This window comes from Anopheles funestus, chromosome 3RL (assembly GCF_943734845.2).
Source record: "Anopheles funestus chromosome 3RL, idAnoFuneDA-416_04, whole genome shotgun sequence".
NCBI classification, from domain to species: Eukaryota; Metazoa; Arthropoda; class Insecta; order Diptera; family Culicidae; genus Anopheles; species Anopheles funestus.
In genome coordinates this window covers 11,027,741-11,044,430 of record NC_064599.1, presented here as the reverse complement: position 1 = coordinate 11,044,430, position 16,690 = coordinate 11,027,741, and the positions used below count along the sequence as shown (strand labels likewise).

General features: G+C 44.6%; 3 protein-coding genes across 4 annotated transcripts in view; 1 reads left to right on the top strand and 2 right to left on the bottom strand.

The window, feature by feature from the left end:
• LOC125771282 (uncharacterized) overlaps window positions 1-9,613 on the top strand; it is a 37,431-nt gene extending 27,818 nt beyond the window's left edge. The window contains exons 1-4 of one of the 2 annotated variants that reach the window (XM_049441751.1): window positions 4,356-4,675; window positions 6,463-8,320; window positions 8,382-8,479; window positions 8,542-9,613. In XM_049441751.1, coding sequence (XP_049297708.1) covers window positions 6,530-8,320; window positions 8,382-8,479; window positions 8,542-9,223 — 2,571 coding nt within the window. In that variant the 5' untranslated portion in view covers window positions 4,356-4,675; window positions 6,463-6,529 and the 3' untranslated portion in view covers window positions 9,224-9,613. Of the gene's footprint in view, window positions 1-4,355; window positions 4,676-6,462; window positions 8,321-8,381; window positions 8,480-8,541 lie in introns of those variants that run through there. The other variant, XM_049441750.1, reaches the window with a different exon arrangement.
• On the bottom strand, window positions 4,802-6,047 carry LOC125771370 (lysozyme c-1). Its single transcript, XM_049441913.1, has 4 exons — window positions 5,785-6,047; window positions 5,626-5,714; window positions 5,487-5,550; window positions 4,802-5,040 (listed from the first exon to the last, which is right to left on the bottom strand). The coding sequence occupies exons 1-4, from the start codon at window positions 5,945-5,947 to the stop codon at window positions 4,901-4,903; spliced, it is 456 nt and encodes a 151-aa protein (XP_049297870.1). The 5' UTR covers window positions 5,948-6,047; the 3' UTR covers window positions 4,802-4,900.
• Window positions 9,614-9,678: 65 nt separating the features above from the next.
• On the bottom strand, window positions 9,679-16,529 carry LOC125771350 (uncharacterized). Its single transcript, XM_049441890.1, has 3 exons — window positions 15,397-16,529; window positions 10,573-10,982; window positions 9,679-10,498 (listed from the first exon to the last, which is right to left on the bottom strand). The coding sequence occupies exons 2-3, from the start codon at window positions 10,880-10,882 to the stop codon at window positions 10,152-10,154; spliced, it is 657 nt and encodes a 218-aa protein (XP_049297847.1). The 5' UTR covers window positions 10,883-10,982; window positions 15,397-16,529; the 3' UTR covers window positions 9,679-10,151.
• Between the last annotated feature and the right edge of the window lie 161 nt (window positions 16,530-16,690).

The window sequence follows — 16,690 nt, the reverse complement described above, 5'->3', positions numbered from 1 at the left end:
GCAACAAAAGTTTTCCAACGAGAGTGTGGCGATTGAATCCAATGCCATGTCGTGAGAGAATCAGTCCACATGTAGCAAGACACATCGGTTACCAACGCCTCCTTCACCACACTATACAATCTACTTCCAAGTAATGCTCCACACAATTCAAGTCTAGCAATGGTCATTCTCTGCGATAAAGGTGCTACTTTAGACTTCGAAATTAATAGATGAACCACAACTGTTCCTGTCGCTGCCAGACTACGAACATAACAGCACGCACCGTATCCCTTTTCGGATGCATCGCAGAATATGTGCAACTGATATTGCTCGGCGGAATTGGATACTGCTAATCGTGGTATTTTCACATCTTCTAACAGCTTCAGTTGGGTAACAAATGATGACCATTCTTGACTTATTGGTTTTGGCAGCTCCTTATCCCAACTCCAAGGTTTTCCTTCCGCATCTTTCAATGCCCATATCGTCTGCATAATGAGCTTCGCTCTCATCTTGACCGGGTCCAAGAATCCCAACGGATCATACAATCGAGCGATACATGATAAAACATGTGTTTTTGTTTTGACTTCTACTTCGCTTGGTACCCGTACCTGGACCTTTAAAGTATCTTTGCTTGGAGTCCAAACCAATCCTAGTGTTGAAATTGAGTCTTGTTCAGTGGCAAGTTCTAACTGACTGCCGGTTGCATGCTGCTCACTGGGAATACCGATTAACGCTCCATGATGATTTGATGCCCATTTCCGTAAGCAGAACTGACCTTCGTTCATTAACTTATTTAACTGATCCGCCATTTCTCGAGCCTCTTGAACGGAATCTGCACCTGACAACAAATCATCAACGTAAAAATCCCTTTTGCATGCTAACGCCTTTGGGTACTTGCTTCCGTGGTCTTCAAAAATACGCTGTAGCGTACGTACAGCTAGGAAAGGTGCACATGCTGTGCCATACGTCACGGTTTTAAGCTCGTACACTCTTAGCTGTTCTCCAGAATGATCTCTCCACAGGATTCTCTGCAATGCCTTATCGTTGTCATCTACTAGCACCTGCCGGTACATTTTCGCCACATCCGCCACCACAGCAATCTTCTTCATCCGGAACCTCAACTGTATGCATATGATGTTTTCTTGTATCTGAGGTCCGGTGATCAGGACATCGTTCAGCGATCGCCCTGAGCTCGTCTTGCAAGATGCATCGAAGACTACCCTGCATCTCGTCGTTGAACTTCCAGCCTTCCACACAGCGTGATGTGGAAGATAATATGCCACCTCCGAACTCTTCCCCTCGAACTCCGAGTATGTGCCTATACAGGACATATGGCCCAAGCTTATATATTCCTGCATGAACTCCTTATAAGCATCGTTAAGTTCCTTTTCTCTTCTCATTCTTCGCTCTATTGCCAAAAACCGTCTCAAGGCAATCTCCCGTGACTCACCAAGCAATGTTGAAAACTGTGGTAATTTAGGAAGAGTTACAATGTACCTGCCATCTCTACTACGCCGAGTTGTCTCCTCATAATGTTTCATACATGCGATGTCATCTTCTGACGGAATCCTTTCTTCTGGCAAATTTTCGAGCGATACGAGACGATCCATCGAGTTGTTAAAGCGTTCTTCCATCACGCTACAGCAGGCAAGATCATATTGGTTCGTGTCTTCGGGGTTCGTAATCATTTTTCCACTTACAATCCACCCAAGCTTGGTTTTCAATAACCTTGGAAGGTTCGGCGCTAAACTTAGTTGTCCTTGCTCCAACAGCTCAGCAAATATCTCTGCACCAAGGAGTAGATCAATCTTCTCACGTTTATTAAAACCTGGATCAGCCAATACAAACCCTGATGGTATGTTCCATTGCTGTACATCTATTGACCTTGGAGGAAAGTCTGCGGTGACACTTGTTAGCACGAGGAACTCTAATGTGGCCGCATGTGAGGAGTTTACTGATTTGACCGTAGTTGTAACTGTACTGCTTGAGGTCAAGGCCACCGTTCCTACTCCAAACAGAGGTTTCTGTACTCGCGTCTTCCGCAACTTTAACTGTTGAGCTAAACGTTCGGTTATGAAGTTAGATTGAGCGCCCATATCCAATAACGCTCGCGCCGGCACAGGTTCACCATTCCAGTTCGACACCAACACTTGTGCCGTAGATAACCAAATCATTTTCCTTTCCTGCTTACTGCCGTCCTGTAATGTTGCACTAATGGGGACGACTTGCGTTTCACTGACAGCAGATGCATTCTTATCACACAGTAACGAATGGTGTCTTCTTTTACAATGTTCACACCTCGAATGCGATCGACAAAACCTAATACTGTGACCACTCCTCAGACAGTTAAAACACAGCCTATGTTCCTTAACCTGTTCTTGTCGCTGCGAACGGTCCATAGTTGAAAAGGAACTACACTTTGATAACACATGATCAGCCTTGCACACCGGGCACACAATTACTGATGGGTTCGTCGTTTGAACGGAACACGCTAACGATGTTGCACTGTCTTTCTTCGACCGAGGAATTTGATTTCGCACACCACTGACTGTTTTTGCTGGTTTAGTATCAATTGACGTTTTGTTTCGCATAGTACAACTATTAAGGATCTTGATTTGCTTCTCACAAAAAATCATTAATTCCTTATACGAATCAGCTTCTTGGTCAGCCGAGTGTTGCTCCCATGCTAGAAGCGTTTTAGGATCAAACTTATAAATCACGAGCGACGTTAACGGTGTGTCCCAATGCTTTACCGGTTCACTTGTTCGTTCCATGCCTCTCACTAATCTCTTTGTCTCGTTCACTAAACGCGATAATTCTTCGACCGACGATCCATTCATTGGTTCCAACTGATATAATGCCTTAAAATGTTCCCTTTTTATACGCTTGGAATCATCATAGCGTTCGTGTAATGATTTCCACGTAATATCGTAATTCTCAGCTATGAGTTGAGTGTGATCGTATAAAGTAGCTGCGTCTCCCTTCAAGGCTGTTAACAAATATTGCAGCTTGGTTACGTCTGAAAGTTCAACCACCTCATGAACCATGGATGTGAAACGGTCCTTAAAGGTTAGCCATTTTGTGACGTCACCATCGAACGAAGGCAAATTTATTTCCGGTAGCCGTACTTTAGGGCGATACGTAGATGTTTGCAATATTGTGCTACTAGCTGCTGGCATCATTATAGCTTCCGGATGCAAGTTACTCTTAAGAAATCCCTTTACTTCGATAAAGGTTTTATTAAATTGTTTATATTCCTCCACTAAGGCATCTTCATCACAATCGTCTTCATGCAGTAATTGTCTTCGCGCACTAATGAACTCGCTTCTCACGTCCTCCAGCTGCTCCAATTGCACTTGTACTTGCACGCTGTGCCTTTCTGCATTGTAATCATCCACAAATTCTTTAAATTGATCGATACTACGCAAACAGTCACTGTAAATTCTCTTCAACCTGCGAAACTGTCGATCCGTTATGGGGGCAGGTTGAACCACTACCTTATCCCCAGTGGACGCTGTGGAACCAGTCGGCTGGTCCGTGGTAGGCATATTGGTGAATTAAATTATTCCGGTCCGACACTATCGTTCCTTTAATCACCAGAACTTATAATGAGCTTAAAGCCACTAGTTTGTCTCCGATAAACGATGGATTTAATTCGGGTATTGAAAGTACGCATAAACTTATTACCCACACTGTAACCATGTGACGCGCTTCTACGATACCGAAATGGCTGCACTGATATGGCAGTATCGTTTCTATACAGTCTCAACACGCACTACGCGTAAACGTTACACACACATTGCACCTGACGCGCACAGTCTGAGCCAATCAACCACGATGCCGTTGACCTCACAAATCGCCAAAAGTGTCTGCGAATCAATTCACTTCGCTTCACACTAATACGTCCAATCACTTATCAGTGATCATCGGGTTAGAGATCGCTCGCTCTCGTATTAATGTTTCACACGCAGCACAACCACTTTAAGAAATGAACCTTTTACACGTTCAAAGTTCCTTTGCTGCACACGAATGCGTATACCGACGCATCACTAGTACTCTTACAAGTGCGCAGAAAGTATGGTTAATAAGAATTCACTTATTATCCCACAGTGTAATCACTTCTAACTGTTGGCAATGATATATTTTCAACTGTAAGCCCTGTCCCTAATCCAGCGATCCGGTTCGAAGGACCAATGTTCGTAGCTCTAAAGGGTGCTTGTTAGGGACGCGTGTGGTTTCAATGATTGCTCTACTCGGACTGGTTTATTCTCTCTAAATTTTGTTCTTATTCTAGTTCTTCTTTGTTATTCGTTAATTCAAAGTTCATTATAGCATCTCCCATAACTTAGTATAAATGTAAACATCCAACACTGACCCTTGATACTGTTTGTGTTTCTTTATTGTACGGGGAAATCCAATCTGGTGTGGAATCCGACGCACAACTCAGAGAAGAGATTGACATGTAAACAATAACAATTTAATCGGCCCCAGTACAGCGATATCTGTACCAATGTGCATCGTTTAGTCTGCTGTAATAGAAAAGCATTTCTTTTGCTGAGATGAAGAATAGTGTACGCTTTGTAATTCTTGAAACAAAAAGTGTCTACTGATGACTATTGATGTCCGGCAGTTAAAAAAAGACATGAATGAGGTAACGCGTGAAAGTGGCTCACACCACTCTGTCCATGTCAGTGTGGTAAGTGGCTTTTAATGTCTTCATTTCGGCGCCACCGGGAGTGATAGCGAGTTGTGATATCAGCTAACATTTGATATGTAATCTGTTATCTGACACGTGAATGAATCAACGTGCTTAGAAAAATGGTTTGCTTTCAGGAAACAAAAGTCAAATATTTTATTTGAAACTAGTTCAACTCAAAAGTGTTTATCTACTAACAATGTAGTGGTCCTATGTAAGTGGTAACTAATTCCAGCACGATGACAAATCCGGTAGTGTCTTCTGCTTGCAGCGATTAATCCATCCTTTCCAAGCACCGAAACCACTATCGTTGTAGATCTGCTTGGCACACTCAATGTCGTCGGTAAGATCGTCGTTCAGGAAATCTAAAAGAAATCCAGCGCGAAAAGCATGGATAAAGAAAATTAATAGTCCAAATAAGAGGACGAATGGTCACTAAATCAGGTTAGCAACATAGCACAAAATGTATGTTGATTGAATTAGAATAATTTTGCACCGGAAGTGATGACACGATTTCCGCCGTGATTTGCAATCTGATAATACAAGATGTGTTAATAGGCACGATATTGTGTTGAACCCTTTTCTACCTATCGTTGTTTTTACAATCTTTAACTATTTTCTGCCCAATTTGCCATCAACACGTGGCTACCCAAAAAAAAGTAGCAAAGCAGCGTGTGATTCTCCGTTCGCGTTATTTCCGCCTATTAAGAGCTTAATGAGGTGTCCGCGTGCGTATATCTTGCTTAGCACGAAAGATTTATTGCGAAACGCTATGTAGAGCTTGTAGAGATGGTGGTTGGTGTTAACTCACCTTCACACTTCTTATTGCAACGACCACCTTTTCGTCCTTCCCGGCACCAGGTTTTGCTGTTAATCTGTTAAAAGGAAGATAAATCGATGTTTAATATTACCATGCATCGAGAGAAGTTGGAACAAAGTTGACCACATACCTGGAAGATACCGTAGCTAGCGGACTCATTATCCAGTGTTGTCACTTTGCTGGTGTCACCTCCACTCTCGGCCATTACCAGGCAGACCCCTAGCCGGGAAGCGGAAGTCAATTAGTTTTAGCATGATCTTTTCACAGAACGTGGTCTAATTGTACTTACAGTTGGAGATGAGTGAGCGTGAAGAAATCTTCTGTTTATCCAACGTTCTTGCAAGGGAACACTTTTCGTAAACCTTACCCTCGGTTAGGCTGTGCGTTGTAAACAATATTAAAAATACACAGACAGAGGACGCCGTCCGGAACATCTGACGTTGCGGACGCATCGTGAGATTGCTGGAGCCTTGTCTATATGTCTTAACTGCAAGCTAACCGCTTCACCGTCTCTGAGAATCTCAGACAGACTGATTGAGAATTGACTGACTGAGAATTCACGCGTTCCCGAGATCGTAGAGATGGAATTAGAGCCCCGTCGCCTCGGGTGCTGTTTGTTATGAAACATTTGATGGAGGGCTAATCGGCTGAGAGATCAAAGTGCATCGGTAGTACAACCGTGCTGTTGATAAAAAAAACTCTAAATGACCTACCCCAGGAGAGGTAAAAGGCATCAAAGAAGCTTGCAGTAGAAGTTAATTTATTCGAATGAACTGGACATTTAACTGGTTTGTTGGATTACCTAGTTGACGTAGCACTGAGCACCATTCAATGTATGTCGGATTTCACGGATTCGAACGCTTCAAAATTAACTAGAATGATGTTTAGTTTTCTTGCAATAAGGAATCTCATATTTTGCAATAGCTTGTAGACTGACGGCGTTTTTTTTTCTTCTTTATCATTGCAGATTTCAATTACTGTACATATGTCTAGTCGTAGGACAGCTGATTGCCATCGGATATGGTGCAGAGATTATGACAGCAGGCATTGCTGGTGGGGGAACGGGATCCAGCAACAATCGTACATCGTCTAGTCAGTCTGCGTCAGCACCATCCGCCTACCAAAGCCCACTGTTGAGGACTGTCCGTCCGTCATCTAGTTTTAGCAGTAGCACCATTACCACCATTACCACTGACTCCACCACCACAACAACCACAACCATTAGCAGTAGCAATCGAACAAAAGACGACATGGCGCAGGATGCACAGGATGCATTCGGAACGGCGTGGACCGCACGGAAGTTTGTCAATAAACCGATCTACGATCGGAAAACCGCATTCGGAAAACGTTTCGAAGGTGCCCTACAACCACGCATTAGAGACCTGGGTGACTGGCGATGTCCAAACGTGTCCGAGGGCGCTAATCTAGAGTGCAGCTGTGACTTACCGCATACGCTACGCTGTAGCGGCGATCTGCATGGGTTGGAAGTAATAGCAGACAGCTTGCGCCGTTCGCCATACGAGGTATCTCTGTTGGACTGTACGCTCAAGAACGTGACCAGCATTAGTGATGCGAACATCTTCCAAAACGTCTCACTGCAAGGTTTGGTGATCTCGTCCGGAGAAATTAAGCGAGTGCACAGGCTCGCCTTTGCCGGCATTCGAACACCGCTGCAAGCGCTCGGTCTACCCAGCAACGCCCTGGAAGTCGTCCCTGTACAGTCTCTCGGTGCTGTTGGGCAACTCGATCGTTTGGATCTTTCGTTCAACAAGATAAAAGCGCTGCAAAATAGTGATTTCTTGACCGTACCCAAACTATCCTATCTGGAGCTGAGTAGCAATCAAATTTCCCTTATTGCTCCTAAAAGTCTTGCTCCGTTGAAAAATTTGCTTCATCTCAAGCTAAACGGGAACCGGTTAGGGGACTCACCGGAAAGCCTGAAAGCCTTAACATCTTGCTTGAGCCTTAAAGAATTGCATTTACATTCCAATAGGATCCGAGGGCCCTTGCTAAATACGACGCTCCCACGAATTCGTGGGCTAGAGATTCTATATCTGGATAAAAACAGCATCTCAAGCATTCACAATGGTGCACTGGAGGCATATCCCTACCTACAGATGCTATCTCTACGAAGCAATCAAATCGATGTACTGCAAGATCACGCCTTTTCCGGATTAGCCTCACTCCAAATGCTTGATCTGGGACATAATGGCATCGTCACCATTTCGGACGCATCTCTCAAACATCTCCCGCGACTCATCATCCTTGATTTGACGCACAACTTTCTGCGTGCGCTGACGGCCGATGTTGTTGCACCGTTACCTGCCCTGAAGGAGCTACGATTGGATGGGAACGATATTTCCTTAATTGCAGAGAACGCACTAGTTAACGCAACGCAACTTCACAGTCTGTCTCTGGAGAGCAATCCACTCGTGTGTGACTGTACGATGAAGCCATTCTTACATTGGTTAGCTGGAGCACGACCTGCTTCACAAGGCATTCTTGGAGCAATATGTGCCACACCGCCGTATCTGGAGGGTGCCGATCTGTTACAGCTCGCACCAGAAACACTTACATGCGGTGAGGGTAACAACAAGCAGCAGACCGATAATGATACTTTCCAAACCATCGAGGTGATGCTGAAGCTGAAGAACAACGCGTCGTATGTGCGGGATGTTGGTAGTGAGATAAGATTGAGGGAAATAAATTTCACGGACGAAAGTGAGGTCTTCCTGAGCTGGCTGCTAGGCACGGATGATTATTCCTGTCGGTTCGTGTACGTGTTTCACACGGATGATCCTGAAACGATTCTGTTCAACTCGGAGGTAAGCTAAACCGATGGTGCTCTTTGAGTTTGAATGGAAGTTTAACGCTGTTTTGTTATAGGTCTCTTGCGTTGTGAAACCGGAAGCACCTATTACGACCATGGAGTACATCTACAGTGCCAAGCTGCTAGGAGCGTACGATTTGCAAAGCAATGTCATGTAGGTAGACCTTGTGAAACTATTTTGTCATCGTTATGTTAATCTATTTCATCTCTTTTTAGTTACAAATTTTGTCTCATCATGAAGGAAGACATTTCAAAGGATGAGTATCTAGGTGCCTGTAAGGTGGCCGCTTTACCACGTCCTCAGATCAACACGGCGAAACGGAAGTCGATAAAGAAGGAGCTTCAAATCAGCACGCGCCAGACAAACGAGTCAGATATTTCGGACTTTGATCGTATCTCCTCCGACTTTCGGCATGACGATCGGAATCGGGACGAGCTGCTGAAGGGTAATAGTGACGATGAGGACGATGATGTGCAAGATGCTGAAGAAAGTGATCGTGTCGATCATGCCGTTCCGGATACGCTAGACTACAACGACAACAGTGACGCAGACAATGACGGCGACGATGATGAGGATAGCGATGAAAGTGTCGGTGTGCTATCGAATCACATTCGGGACGATCCCGATTTCCGGCAGTTACAACTAGCGGCCGAAGCGGAAGCAGCACGCTTACCCTCAGTGCACGGTGGCCGTGTACTGCTCGAGGGATTGGGCACAATCATTATTATCACCAGCTTGGTAGCGTTTATTTGGGGCCTGGTACGTTTCAAGGGGGAACATCGTCATCTGCCCTCGATGGCGAGCTGCTACGCGGTAGACGAACGGAGGCGTAGCTCACACCAGGACGTAGAAAGTCGTAGTCGCTACTTTAAGCTACAGGCCACCACCAGTCTGTGAGGCGGTTGTTTCCGCTGAGGTTTGTTTGTTTTGCAACTCAATGTGCCACGGTTTGTTCCGTGGCCAATGTTCGATCGATTTCATACGTACGGGCAGGAGTGGGGAAAAAACACGAACAAATTATGTAAATTGCTGTACATAGAGATTTGAAGCGTGTAGTCGATAGGAAAAAAGGATGTTATTTATGATAGTCGGTAAGTCCGGTGGGTGCACGGAAAATGTGACCCTGAGTGTAAAAGCAGATGTGTGCGTGTGTAAGTTTGTGTTCGTTTGCGAGAGAAATCGTTAACATTCTGTTGTATTTTACACTTCATTCTACTAATCGTATTGTGCCATGTGTGGACAGTGTTGCGTGTTTTGGGAAGGGAAAGTAACTAAAAGCGCGTAATGTGTCGTAAATTGCACCTTTCATGAGGATGAAAAACATTTTAAATAAAAAAAAAAAGAAAACACAATTTAGTTTTTTAACTAGATTCACTAGAATAGAAAATTGTTAGCATCATGCCGAAAGTAATCAATTCCTCTGCAAAACATGAATGTAACATTATTTAGGTGTATTCGTATCGTATATATTTCACCACAGCTTCAATTTCCATAAACCCTATTGCGCGGGTGCCTAAAACTTAGATACAAACACAAGTCGTCTACCAATAAATAGGTCTATGCGCTTCAGAAACGAATGGTCGTAGCACCGCCGCCGTAAGCCTTGAACGTGAAATTAGAACTAAAACTAAAACAGTCACTGAAAGATACTTGAGATATGTACTAATCTTCCTGTCCATTTCTATATCAGACCACCGCTCTAATTTGTGCTCGGAGTGCACGTTGTGTGTGTGTGTGTCTGGGTCCAGTGGGTCACCCGCTAGGCACTTAATGATTTCGCTTCCCCAAAAACCACCATCCTGTGGTTGTGGTTCGATTTCGCCGGTTATGAGCTAGCAGTCTGCACCGTTACGGTAGTACCTGGGAAGGAAGTACTACTGCTCGTTGCCATACCCTTGATACGATTTCCGTTTGCATCGGCTGTCGGTTCCGTGGGTTCGTGCAATCCTGCCGGCGTTCCCGGACCGGTTGCAGGTGCAATCGTTGCTACCGTGGTGAGATCCATCGTACCACCGCGGGTTTGATGTAGCTGGGCCGGTTGTTGCGATGCTACCGTATGGGGTCGGGGTAACGATGGTGGAACAACCATTTCCGGCACGAACGTTTCCACCTTGGGATAGTACGCTGGGAGCCGTATCACTTCCTCGTACGATGGGGGCGGTTCGAGAGCGACTGTAAAGATCGATTTGATGCACGGTGAGTAATGTGTGGCCATTTCTTGCCGATGGTTAACATGCATTACTTACCCATCCCGTTACCGGGATAGATGGAACCATCGTCACCGATAAAGGCCGCATTCGAATGGGTAACACTGGCAGAAGCGCGCTGCCGGTGTTGGGCAATGGTACCATGCTCGAGACAGCTGTACACACCGCTATAGTTATCCCGATGGAGTGACATAATGTCGTAAAGGTTTGACCCGATCTGTACCACATGCACCGGTTGGGCCATCTCTTCCTGTTCGGCCAGCCTTTTGGCGCGTGCTTTCTTGCATTTCAGTATGATGATAAGTAGCGCCCAGGCCAGCACCAGTATAAGGTAGAGGAATATGATCATTGTTGTGTTTTGGGGTGTTTTTATGCCGACTGATGTTGCCTCACTGACGGTGGCTTTACAAATGAGCCTTATCCGGCTGTCGGGTACAGGTTTCGAGAATCTAACGAGAGTAACAAAAGAGATAGAGAGAGCGAGAAAACAAAGAGAAGATGTTAGAAATATTTCTCAAAGATGAAATTGATAACCATTCAGAGGATTGCATTGCTTGAATGACTTGCTGCACCGGCAAATGACGCACATATCGGTTGCTTCGTTGCAGCTTGACAGATCGATCGTGATCGGACAGGAAATTCAACGGACTGGACTAGAAATATCTTTGAGTGATCTTCACTGTAGCTTTTGGCGAAGTGTTATCAGACATATCAGGTGATGTAGTGTGTATTTTGGTTTGGATTGTGAAAACGAGAAATTCGGTAAAAATTCTCCAAGAAAAAGAACTCCACTCTGGGTTTTTTGGTTGTGCAATACCTTCTAGTGTATTGCTCCTCACGCTTATGCACGTGTAACCTTCGGCTATAAAGAACACCCGATTCCGCTGCCACGAAATCCGGAAGTCAATTTGCATAAACCTTCCCGGTGGATTCTCCCTTTAAACACGTACACGGTGCAGAATTTATGGTCAGCCTGGTTTTACCACCGTTGTTGCATTTCATCGTTGCATTTTTAGTCTAATTCGGTCTAAATACGATTGTGCGACGGGTGGAATTTATTCACATCCTTAGCGAAGGTCACTCAGCTGGCGACGCTGGCACGAGATGGCACGCTCACGCTTCATCGCAGGGTCGAACCCATGAAACTGCTAAATAATGTTTAGCGAGTTTCGTGAGATTAGCACTTTAGCGCTTGAACGTCGAAAAAGCATTAATGGTTTAAGTTTTCTGTTAAAATTCAACCACCTTAGCATGAAAACCAGAATAACGATAATCGTAAAATTAAACGTGATTCAAGTGGCGGGAAATTCCTACGGGATATTAGCAGCGAAAGGGTTATTTTAACTTCAGTTGCACAGGAGCGGTCAATACAGTCCTAGTGGTACATTAAATTAATGAAAGTAAATGTCTGAGGTGAGAAAAAGAACGTTCTTTTATTTTTATCCTTTGCACCCCATTTCCAGCGAGTGTCAATCCAGTCCGGAGCGTTTGCATAATTTAACGACACTTTTGCCTTACTAGGCTATAGAACGCAGCACATCCACAACCTTCCGGTCGATTGTTCCGGAACGTTTTTTTCCTCCCCAGTCAGGCCTGGTTGGGTGAAGGCAGTTTTATGTGTTGACTGAAGCCAATCGCTGCAATTTATTGCAATCCAATCCCGATAGCAGAAAGTCGAAGGATGAGAAATGTTTGCAGCAAAGCAGCAGCAACTGACAGCTCGAGTTTGAGGCGGGCTAAATGATGGATTGGAAGGAACACGTGGTCAGCTAGTTTGTGTGTAACGAGCTCTAGTGCAACGAACCGAACGTGGCAATTAATGTAATTCATTGCTTCATTTCAATCGATCAAGATGTGTGTGGATTGGGTTGGGAAAAAGGGAAGCTAAAAAGGGAAGCTAGGGCCAATCGCAATCGAAATGGAGTTGTGGAAAGCCTTTGTAAGGTAGTAGCATAAGTTGAGTGAGCTTTTTCGGAGAATTTGTTGAAGTTACCGACTTTAACAGCTTAACAGATAGATTAAAGCCCTTCTATCAAGACACTCGAAAAAGAGAAAATGGATGGTAAGGAGATTTGTGTCCTATTTCTGAGAAGGAGGAGTAGCGGTTCAGACGAGATTTGAACGCTGTCCGGATGTGTTGCTAAATCGTTCCTAGCCAACTCAACCATTTCATCGAAGCGACTGTGATAACTAAAGAGATCTATATAACAAATCAAATTGAAAGGATCAAACACAGTTCATTAAATTTGTGAAATGCTTTCCTAATCAATTGTCCTACTAGTTTTTGGGGGGGGTTATTTTGAGGCGATTTTCTTTCCCCTTTTCTCTGTCTCTGCGTGTACGATTTGCCCGTGATTTATGAGCCATATACTCTATTCATTCGCCCGAGCTTAGATCGGCATCTCCCGATTAGATAGGGACACAAACACACCTACACACACATGATTTATCATTAGGTGAGTTTTGTGCTACAAAAGGATACAATGAGTTTTGTCGGCGAGCCTTGTGGCACTGTGTTATGTGCGCTTGTAGTTGGACATCAAACCGCGCACAGGAGGTGGATGTTTATTGGCGTGGCAAGATAATACCGGATTAGGGTCTAGATTTTGGATTAGGAGCGATAATTTAGCCGGGCGAACGGAATAAGCACGCGGCACGCAGTTTTGCAATGGCCGTGTGCAGTTAAACTATTTAGCGTGCCACACCGGAAGGACGTCACATGAGTGTGTTTCAATGTTTCTGGTCCGCCACATGCCGGGTATGTCGCGGTTGTATACGTCCAAGTGGTGCGACGATACGCCGTCCGACTAATGAGTAATTAAGCTTATGAGCTAGGTGACCAGAACCCGTGGCCGCGGGTTTGGGGTTAGATTTGCATGCCACAAACAACGCGGACCGTTCCACCATCAAGCTTGCTAGACATGCCATGCAAATAATTGGACACACTCTAATCAGCACGGTAACGTGTCATAAAAGCAGGCAAAAAGGAAATTAGCCGCAACCGAAGCCGATTTGGGGGGTACGTGGTCTAATCTCCAATCAAACTCCACACGCACTAACATGTTCAATAAAATCGAACACACCCATCGGTTTCGGTTTGGGGTAGGTAAGGTGCGTGAAGATATTGTTTTGCCTGTTTGCCAAATACTTACAGCTCTTTATCAGATTAACACGCCTCAGTACGTGCCATGTGGTAGGGGTGCGTTTTGTTGGGTTAGATTTGAGGTTTTGACAATTGGATTTAGAAATAGAATGATGAAAGTGAAAAGATCGCAAATAGTCACAAATTAATAGTCACAACTACTCCAAGGTGGGGAAATTCAAGATCTAGGAACTTTACAAAATTCTTCATACATTATTTCTAATACAAAACGGTTAGTATCTCCTCTGTTTTGTCAAGATTAAATAATAAATAGATTCTTCTACATGACACACTTCAAGGGCTAATTTCACTCAGACGTCCCACACACACGCGCGCGCCTTCCGGTTTTCGCTGATTCTTTTGCTGATAAACTTAAGCTTCGTCCGATGTCCGAAAAAAAATGTGCGACTCATTTTCATTACCATTACGCCGAAGCACAAAAAATTGTGTGCCAAGGTAAGAGTCAAAGCAAAAGCAAAATAACAAAAGCTGGACTGGTCGACTGGTAGAGGAATCATTTGATGAAAGGTGACGATAAGCGAAAACCACAATCTTTGCTTGGGCAACTTCCAACTCGCCGCACAAAGAAAGTAATCAAAAGTACGAGAAGCGCAATGAGTAAATACACTGGGCAATGTTAATAAAAAGTGTCCAGCAATTGCAAATTACTGTAGCGATTAGAAAAACCACCAAAAGCGTTGTACCACGGACTTACAATATTACGAATGAACGTGCGCAACCATCGGAGTTATCAATATATACACATACATCATGACCTGGCGAGGTTTGTCCTTGAAGGTTTTGCGTACGGCCGAGAGCGCGTGTGTTCGTGGTTTCGTTAATTCTTTTCGATTGTATGACGGTTTTGTTTCAGGATTTTGCGTTCTATTCGCGATCTGCTAATGAATGTTCGAAGGGTGAAAAACATCCCGTGGGTAGGCACGGGTTTGGGACGTTTCGGAAATACCGTCCACCGTCCAACTGTGAATTACCCGTCACGGACCGGAGGCACTTTGCATTCCATCCACGTGCGTCCCTCCAAAAATGGACATCTTGTGTGGGTTGGGTTGGGAAGAACGTCGCTCAACTAACAAAAGTTTACGTTTAAACGATTCTCGTTCTACAAAGCGTTGCCCTAGCATAGACGCGACTACTAGATGAGCGGTTTGTTTGTCGATCGGTTTCTAACAGAAACTACATTTGTTGCACAAGTGTGGCTGGCAGGGTGGTTCTTATCGCAAAAAGCGATCAACTTGCATCCACAAGCATAGTGGAACTGGGGACGCAGTTAGAACGCTTCATACGTAACAAATTAAAGTGCGATAAGCAAAGTGGCTTAATGTTTAAAACAAAGTAGGCTAACTCCAAACTCTAAAAGTGTACTGTAGAGATATAGGATGTCAAAGGGAAGTTGTGATTACCTCACTCAATACTGAAAGGATGACTCAATCCAACGAGTACATTCTAGGTTGCCTTACTTCTCGCCATATTTCATCATACTAGCATGTTATTAGGGGTTTTAAATAATTTCCATTTCTATTTGTTCCAACCCGCTCCACACAGAAATGGCTTTTGAGTGTGTGAGGACACAGGAAAAACGCGATAATAACTGTCCGTCCGGCGAGAATTGATTCCTGTCATTCACAACAAACCCAACACGTGCACTAATGGTGGACACTGGAAAGAAGATGAATAAAAAAACCCCGGACGACAAAACTCACCTGGGACGGACTACTTTCGTGTGGTGCGAGGATTGAATGAGGACGAACGGAATACTCGTGTCACTCGCTCGTTGTTAATCCTCGACGTAGCAGGGAGCGATGAAGGCTGAACACTTGGAAAGAGTCGGCTATCCGTGGGACCGTGGGACTTTTGTGATATCCTCACGCCACTCTTGTCTGAGGTCCCGCAGCACAAAGCCCACCGTACTGAGCAAAACGAAGCGTTCGGAACGTCGGAAGAGTCGGTGACCGTTTTGTTGTGTTCGTCGACCGTTATCAGTGGGGATATATCTCGGGTGTGCTCGTAGTCTTTTTGCTTCTAACCAAAGTAAAAACCCCAAATAGGCAAACCTCAGGGTTCACTGTTGCCTAACGGGTAACGAAGGACAATGATGTTCCAATTTTGATTTCACTCTTCCGTTGTACTCCACTGTTTTAGTTCTTACTATTTAAAACATTTGGGCTTTTTAGAAACTCCAACGCTTGAAAGATGCTTCAAGTGTGACGATACTTTTTATTCATCTTCGCACGCTGTTGAAACATCAATGTCCGCAAACGGTGATACTCCATTTTTTGAGCAACATTGGCGCAGCTCCAACTTCATACCGAAAACACACAGCAAAACCCCCCTTACCCACCCACTGGTTAGGAACAAATTAATCTAATTCATTCACACACTCTAATTAGGCACATATGTTTAGCACGTATCTTCCCCGTCCGTCCGACCGGACAATTCGCGTGATCGTTATCACCTTTCGCGGTCGTTATCAAAACTGTCTAAATATGGAACACCAACCAAGTTCTGCCCTTTTTTTTTTGTCGCGCCGATCTAATCACGTGCGCCGGGCACAATATTACACACCATCTGGACACATACGAACATACTTGATTTGCGGGAATTTAAGTACCGATAACAATATGGCAATATGGCGCACTGTTTTGTAAGTAACTTCAACGATTCAACGATTACTTTCGTTTCGCCGGGTTTCGATGAATACGGGTACGCCAGCACTCTCCGACTGCTGGACGGATCGGATTGTGTATGTTGTTCGAGCAGCAGCAGCAGCAGCAGTTTGGCTCGGCGACAACGTGGTTTGTTTGCGTTCGCAACCCGTCAATAACAAAACGCCCGTTCGTCGTTTACGCGTACCGGAGAGACCTCTCTCGCGGTCTTGTTGGCGGCGAGAAGTTACACTCCATCTTGCAGAGTTCCTCTCGATTGGCTGTACTCTCTTACTACTTGTCAGGGGATTACAACAAGTGTCGTGGTATTTAATTTGAGGTATTTTTTATG